The following is a 7934-nucleotide window of genomic DNA, read 5'->3' as shown; positions in this document are numbered from 1 at the left end:
GTTAGTTCAAGCTGACCTGATACCAATCTGCAAACTCCCATTACAAACACTCTTGGCTAAAGTGGTCCGCGGGCATCGCCAATCTGTCGCCGCCTCTATTTGCTTTGATTCATTGCGGGGCTCTTGATTCCGTGCCACTTTATCCTGTTTCACCGGTAGTGCAGCAGCCGGGAAAAGTGGGTCCCGAATGGACAGTCACCATTTAAAACCCTATTGTCCTATTGTTTGCTCCCAATTATCTGTCCATTAGACCGGCTGGCCCACAATCACAGCAACAGGCCCATCTTATCTCGGAAGGATTATCGGTAGAAGTGTCCCCTGTAAACAAGCCGTGTCCAAACACATTAACAGGCCCCGAATAGCAGTAATATATAGCGGCCTTTTAAAATGGGCTGCTAAAGCACAGCAACTCACACCGCTCTGGTATCATATTCCTTTTCAAATATGCGTGGGAGTTGCTGTATTTCCATCATGACCTGTGCGAGGAGGTAAAATTCTCTAGTGGTTGGATAACCACAATAGAAATACCAGCTCACCAGGTACGTCTTACAAGGTAAACCCTCACACATGCCTTGGTATTTCTTTTTCTCCCGAATTCCAGTGCAGATAGCATTTAAAATCATTCGGTTAGGAAGAATGAAGCATGCCCATTCTTTTGCTCCCCTGTTTCTGCCCAGCGACCGAAGAATTTGATTTTACCCGTGGCCAGAGAAAATAAAGTGGGGCAGAAATTCGTGCATTATTTATATATCAGGGATACAATAAACCAAACAGCCGAATACATAGGTCAGACAAGAGAACCAAAAGGATCTTCACTTCCAGTTGTTGTTTCCATCACCAGCCGCGAGGGGAAATTCCGAGCGAGAAGTTTGCTGGGGGTGGGATAACTTTCTTTGCCACTTCTGGAACACTTCCTAACTACATACTAAAACTCCAGGTCCATTCCAATGCCCCCTCCCCCCCCGCCCCACTCCCACCGCTCTTGTCCTCATCACCTTCTATATGCTAAGAAGCATAGTGGTTTATATTTTTTTACCCCCCATTAGTAATCATAACAATTCACTTTGGAACCCAGATCACTGAGAAGTCGAGCTGTGTAATTTGAGCATTAATGGCTAGGCTTTTCTAGAATTGTTGCACTCAGCCAGCTCCCGAAACATAGTCTTTTGTATTGATCAGAGATGTTGAAAGCTGAAAGTAAACTCACATTTAACCAGTGATGAACACAACTGGTTATAGAATAAAAATACTTCCGACCACATTTCAATTTACTTCCTTTTTTTCCTCAACCAAGGAACCCAATGTGATAAAGAAACAATATTTAAATTCGTAACTTGCTCCAATATTAGCACTAGTTATTGTGTCTAGTCGGATTGACTGTGCTGACATAGCGAGAATGTGTATCTGTGCGTTTGTGTGTCTGTGTACGTGTATGTATGTGTGTGAATGTGTGTGCCTGTGGATGTGTGTGTGTATATATGTGTTTATGTATCTGTGGATGTGTGTGGATATGTGCGTGTGTGTATGTGTGTTTGTGGATGTGTGTGTGTGCATGTGTGTATGTGCCTGAGAATGTGTGAATGCATGTGTCTGTGTTTATGTGTCGTGTGTGTGTGAGCCTATGTGTATGGATGTGTGTATATCTGTATATGGGTGTGCCTGTGTATGTGCGCGTATCTGTTTCTGCGTATATACAAGTGCCCGTGCTAATAATAGTGTACACGAATCCGTGCACTGAAAAATACACATTCTCTACGAGAGTGTGTGAGAAATAGAGATAATTGCTGTACTTATGTGTCTGTGTATCTCAGTGTGTGTGATATTGGTCAGACATGGGTGTGAGATGGATCTGTGATTCTGGATTTCTTCTTCGAGAGAAAGAGACTACAGTTAATTTACATTTTATAGTTTTACGTTCTGTCTGATTTACACACTTCCATGGGAAAATATCCCCTCCCCCAACTTTATGCACTCAAAACCCATTAATTTTATTAGGCAGATGCTTTTAAAATGTAACACATAGAACAGAGGCAATTCTGCGACAAAATTAAATATTAAAAAACGTTTTACTTTGATAGGAGAGGTAAGCACCAGCAACTCCGGGGAAACTGGAGATAATAGTGATTTAAGAGTTCTGTCTGTGAGGTATTACAAGCAGTTCACGGGGACATAACATTTCCTGTTTTCTCACAACCGCCCTTCAATTTTATTTCATGCAATTGCTCTCGATGGAGTGAGTCTAAGACATCTGGAACTCTCTCTCTCTCCCCTCCCCTCCTAGGGTTCAGTAAGGCAGGCAGCCGCTAGCTCAATTGTTTAAATGTTTTAATAAGTCATCACAAAAAAAATCTGACGATGTTGCATCTATGTTGAGGATCTGTATTTATACACAGTGTTAATTTGCCATGCCTAATACATACAATACACATGCAAGGGCTCCGGCCTTGCTATTTCTTTGACTCTCTGTCAAATGTAATGTTGGAGAGAGAGAGAAAAAAAAACTTGTAACCGCCTGAAATGTCCCAGCACAGGTTGCTAGACTAGTAACAATCATAAGCCTGCCTCCTGCTGAATCCTATGTTCACTCGGCCTTCAGAAGGCGAGTTGCTGCGGGAATCCCCCCACCCCAATCAAGCTCCATTCACCGCGGACAAAAAAAAAGGTTAAGAAGGGGAGGAGGGCTTTGGGGGGCGTAAGAAAGCAAACAGATTTTGGGCATCGTTCTATTAATCAGTCTATTAAATGGGGGCATATTTACAAATGTCAATCTCGGGTCTTTAGGGTTTTGTTTCGACGCGAAACCTTCGTCCTTCCGACACCCACCTTTTGTTCCCCCCAACTAATAAAAGCCATTGTAGGTGCTTCGGAGCCTAACTCGTACATTCTTTCAGTGTACTTACGGCTTCTAATCACACCTCTCAAAAGGCTTTTTTTTCCCCCTATATAATAACTTTCTCTTTCACGGCGCTTGGCACATGAACAATCCGTGTCGAGTGTGGCAGGAGATGGCCTTTCCACCTCTCTGTGCGAGACAATTTAGCAAAGGATACGGTCACACAAAAGCAGCTTTTTGGGCGGTTTAACCCAGCGTTTGAATAAACATTGCTGTGGAGGTTTTTTTTTCCAGATGTAATTAAGTTTCGCGCGGGGTTTCTTATTTTTTATATATCTTTCTTTAAAAAGAATACAAATGATTTTTACTTCGGCATATTTGAATGGAAAGTGACTCTCCTATCACTGTTTGCACCCTCGAGTTTTTTTTTGTTAACTTTCGCCAGGTTCCTTCAGAAACTTAAGGCCCAGTTCATTTTATTTCTAACCTGATATCCCATTTCGACCAGACGATTTAAAACGGGGGAAAATGCGAACAGCGTGGCCTCTCGCAGCCTGCAAACTCTGGCATTGTGATGTAGAGCTGCTTGCCACTTCCTTTCTTTCGACTCTTTCTAAAATAAAACGCGGGCATAAATGTTTAAATTAGAGAAATGTTCTGACCAGCGATTAGGGATGTTAAACTAGCCACACAGCAGCACGGGGAAGCATTTTTTTTAAAAAAAGTGATTAAAACCTTTGAAGAAATTGTGACAGTATTTTGCTAATGTCCAAAACTTCACCGAAGAGTTATATTTATGCTAATACAGGCGCCGTGGAAAATAATGAATCCAAAACAAGTAGACAAGGGACTCAGTTCTGAACATATTGCACCTCAATTTTTATTCATTTTTCTTTAACTCCCCTTAGTGTATCGCAGCAATTTGGAATAGCAGAGTGTATTATACAAGCTGGCGGGGGGGGGGGGGGGGGGGGGCTCTTTACAAACAATAAGCTTTGCTATGTACATAACTTTACACATTGTCGCATACACCCCACCGAGGTACAATTTCGAGGGATGATTCTGAGGGTCATTCGATAGAACTTTTGGGCAAAATTCTTCATTTTTTTTTCTCTTTCTCTCTGCCCCATCTGAGGGGTGTTCTTACCGACAGCAGCTACCGTTTCTTTCTAGTTCGCTTCACTTTAGTAGTGTTTGCCAACATTTCAATTCTGCACAGCCGCTGGCCCTGCCCGCTAAACCGCCCGGGCATCGAAAAAAGAAGTTGCAACGAGTTCAAGAAAGTGGCAAATCCCTGATTTTTAATTCTGACACACAAAAAAAGGGACGGGAGTTCCACAGTTTAACACTCATAGAGAGCCTCCATATTTGCCCACGGTAAGTGTAGTGGTTATTACTATTGCGGTTTGAGGATTTGAATTCAGCTTAGAGAATCTAGAAATATATATATTTTTTAAAAAGCTGGTATCGATGAAAGTGACCCATGGGTTCGTTAGTAAAACAAAAGCCAAAGTGGTTTTACTCATGTCCTTTACCTGCCTGTCTGCCCCGTGTGTGTGTGAGAATCCATTCTCACGTCTGACTCCAATCTGCCCTCTGAAATGGTCTAAATCAATCAGATTACTTCAATTCAAGAAGGTGGCCCACTCCCATCTCAGGGAAACGCGACATGGGCAATAATTGCTGGGGTCTTATCGACGTGACCCAGATGAATTAATGGGAAACAGCTTAAAATCTATTGGAAAATTTGAAATGAAAAAGAGAACAGAAAGTGCTGGAGATACTCAGTTCCTCTCTCCCTAGATGCTGTCCGACTTGCTGAGTGCCTCCAGGTCGCTTTTTATTCAATATTAATTTGGGTACTTCTTTGTAGGGTCCTCTCCGCGACTGATAAATGCCGTCTCTACCCCTGTTCTGGGTAAGAAATACTGAAGCTTGCAAAATACTTTTTAAGGGGGAAAAAAATCCCACGCAACTGTGGTCAAGATGCGATTGTATTCTTCCATTTTCCTCTCTTCTCATGGATCCCTACTGAGTTTGCTGCTGGGTGGAACTCTGGAAGGACAGGATATGGAAGATGATTGCCAGTCGAACTCTGACACACTATGGCATCACATAGGATTGGAAATTACATGGGTTAGAAAAGAATATATAATAGAAACAGCGACCCAGAATAATATTTGGCGGACAGCACCCCAACGATTTGCAATCAATAGGGATTTTCCAAGCGGAGTTCTTGAAATGTGATCATAATGTTTGCTTTTTTTTAATATATATCTCTCTCCTTTTCATTTTTCAAATGAACTACATTTTTAAAAAATGTTCAGAGCGATGGAACACATCCAAAAGCTCTCGTCTCACAAGTCACCTTACCAGGCCCTGATGCCTTGTAGAGTCCCTTGGCATGCCGGCACGCCCGCTCCCTGGTGAGGCTGTGTCTGCATTGCGCTACTGAGGTCCACGTTCATGAAGGCATTGGGTGCCGAGGAAGGCTGGAGGGATGGGATGCTGGTGTAAGTGCAGCTATAGTTTGCATTGTAGGCCGGGGTGCCACCGTAACTACCGTACGAGGCGGGGTAGCTGTTGTAAGCGTAAGCGTTGGCGCCGACGCTGTACGGGTTGCTGTAACTCTGGGATCCTGCTATGCACGGCTTGCCGTCTCGGACCAGCACGGGGACCGCCACTCGCCTGGGCGGGGGTGGGTGATGGTGGCCTGCCATCTCCAGGGATTTGTCCTGCCGCTGTCTTTTGCACTTGTAGCGCCTGTTCTGGAACCAGATCTTGACTTGGGTGGAGGTGAGTTTGAGAGTGTTGGCCAGGTGTTCCCTCTCGGGGGCAGACAGGTACCTCTGCTGCTTAAACCTTCTCTCCAGTTCAAACACCTGGGCCTGTGAGAAAAGTACTCGAGGTTTCCGTCTCTGCCTCTGCTTCGGCCGTTCACCATCCTCCCCCTTATTGTCCTCGCTTTCTGGAGATTTCTTCAACGTGCAGGACTCTGCAAAAAGAAAATCACAACCGAACCATTAATGACAAGCACTGGGGAGAGTAAAAATTCCCCCATAACAGATAACTCGGAGCTTTGAAAAAGATAACTGATTAAATAAATTACAGTAATTCGGGTCCCGGGAATATATCTATGCGCTATTAATGAATCCGAGGTCATGGGGGTGGAGAACTCTTTCAATCAACATTAGATCACACAGGTTTGAAAAGGCGATTGTAACTATATTTGGGATTCAGTAAATTATCTTCATTCTGCCTCGGAAAGCTCAGTTGTTTTATTTTGTATTAAATTCGAATTAAAGACTAAAATATCACGTCGCCCTTTTTATTGCGCCTTCATAAGAGGAAGGCGCTGATTTAATTTACTCATTAATTAAAACCACCTTTTTTATATGATTTGTGCTAGTCGGTATCTGTTGCCAAGACACATCTTTTTAAAACATGAGCCCAATCATTTGTTAAAAGTAAGTGTCATTAAATTGTCATTTTCTTCCTATTCTCTGAGCGAACTCACCGGCATATTTAACACGACCCGTTTGAGATGGATAATCACACAGGAAAATACCAACGTACAATATTTATTTGGTTGTCTGGACTGATTAAAAAAAAATGTCTTTTATTGTCAGCGCTCACTTTTTGCAAAGGCCTAGAATGGGATACATAGTTACAGAGCCCGCTCGAATAGTTTAAATGCGAGCATGGGGACGCTGTCGAGTGCAAAACAGCCTGTTCGTGGATGTTACAGTGAAGAGAGAGAGGCTAATTTAAAGCCTTAGTAACTGGTTCAAGGAACTGGCTTGCTGGAAATAACTCGGTTTATAAACTAGTTTATATAACGTGACTATATCAGTGTCTCTGAATGGAACTGTGGGCCTCGGAATTTCTGTATAAGATCCGATTATTACAAAACATTTTTATAAATACACTCTTCCGAATAAATAAAATCTGACGGAAGTTTAAGAGTGCATTTTAACTTCAAATATCCTATGAAATATACATATATATTAAAAAAGTGATTTCCAACACTGTGTAATTTTGCTTTCATTTTTCAAAGAGTTACTTAGGGAGCGGGAGAATCTTAACTGGCGATTCCCGAAATCAGAATTAAAATGTTTTAGATTCGAGTTGAAGAGCAAAAATAAAGCTCCGTCTTTGCAAAGCTTTTCCGAAACTACAATTGAGTTTCCATTCTGCAGGTTTAAAAGTTTAACGGATTCAGATTGATCATGTCTTTGCTGCAAATAATCTCTGTACAAGGATCCACAGTATCAGCTACTTACTCTTGTCCTCATCTCCCAGAATCTCTTCTTCCAATTTGGTCTCACACGGACTCCTCAGCGCTGCGTGAACGTAAAGCTCGGGAGAAAGGCTCACGTCCCCCCGACTGTCTTGCACTGACAGAGAGTTCAGGAAGGGGATCTTCTCCTCCCCGTCCGAGAAGCTGGAGGCTTCTCCCGCGGCGTGCATGCAAGAAGGCGGCGGCTGGAACTGAGAGGGTAAACCCTGCTGCAAATGATGGGCCACTTGCTGGTGCGTTTGCTGTTCCAGGTTCAGAATGTCTTTGACCGAGAATGGCGTCGATGTGACCGGGCTTGGAAGCATCATCAAGGCAAGATGCGAGGAAATTAATTATAAATCCGCCAGCTTAATCTCTCTCTCTCTCTTCGCGAAAACAAAATCCAGCACGCTTTTTTTCCCACCTAAATTGCAACCGAAAACAAAAGGTCTGAAAGTCTCCTTAATTGCACAATTTTTTCCCTCTGTCTCCTGTACAATTGGCATGTAAGCACAGTGGATTAGGTGGGATTTTCCGCTGCAGCCAATAGCTTGCACACTGTGCAGAATTGCCGAGTCCAGTTTTGTTGCTGCTCGGCCGCCCCGGGAAGCGGGTGACGTCACAATAGAGGGAGCGGGGCGGGGCCTGGATACGTCATTGGTCCACTAGCCGCCAGGATGCAAATGAGGCCGGGGTGAAGGTGGGGCGCGCAACGGCGACCTGGTTCCCCATTGGCTAACCCCCACTCAGCCCCGCCTTTTACTCGCCTCGCCCCTCCAGTGGATCACGTGCCCTCACCCGGTGGGCGGGGCGGGGCGATCC

General features: G+C 43.8%; 1 protein-coding gene across 1 annotated transcript; it reads right to left on the bottom strand.

The window, feature by feature from the left end:
- Positions 1-3862: 3862 nt before the first annotated feature.
- nkx2.3 (NK2 homeobox 3) lies at positions 3863-7595 on the bottom strand. Its single transcript, XM_080205317.1, has 2 exons — positions 7117-7595; positions 3863-5828 (listed from the first exon to the last, which is right to left on the bottom strand). The coding sequence occupies exons 1-2, from the start codon at positions 7439-7441 to the stop codon at positions 5203-5205; spliced, it is 951 nt and encodes a 316-aa protein (XP_080061443.1). The 5' UTR covers positions 7442-7595; the 3' UTR covers positions 3863-5202.
- Positions 7596-7934: the final 339 nt, after the last annotated feature.

This window comes from Carcharhinus amblyrhynchos, chromosome 17 (genome assembly GCF_965287045.1).
Source record: "Carcharhinus amblyrhynchos chromosome 17, sCarAmb.v2.hapA, whole genome shotgun sequence".
Lineage (NCBI taxonomy): Eukaryota > Metazoa > Chordata > Chondrichthyes > Carcharhiniformes > Carcharhinidae > Carcharhinus > Carcharhinus amblyrhynchos.
The sequence above is the reverse complement of the archived record's forward strand: the minus strand, read 5'-3'. Positions and strand labels throughout refer to the sequence as shown.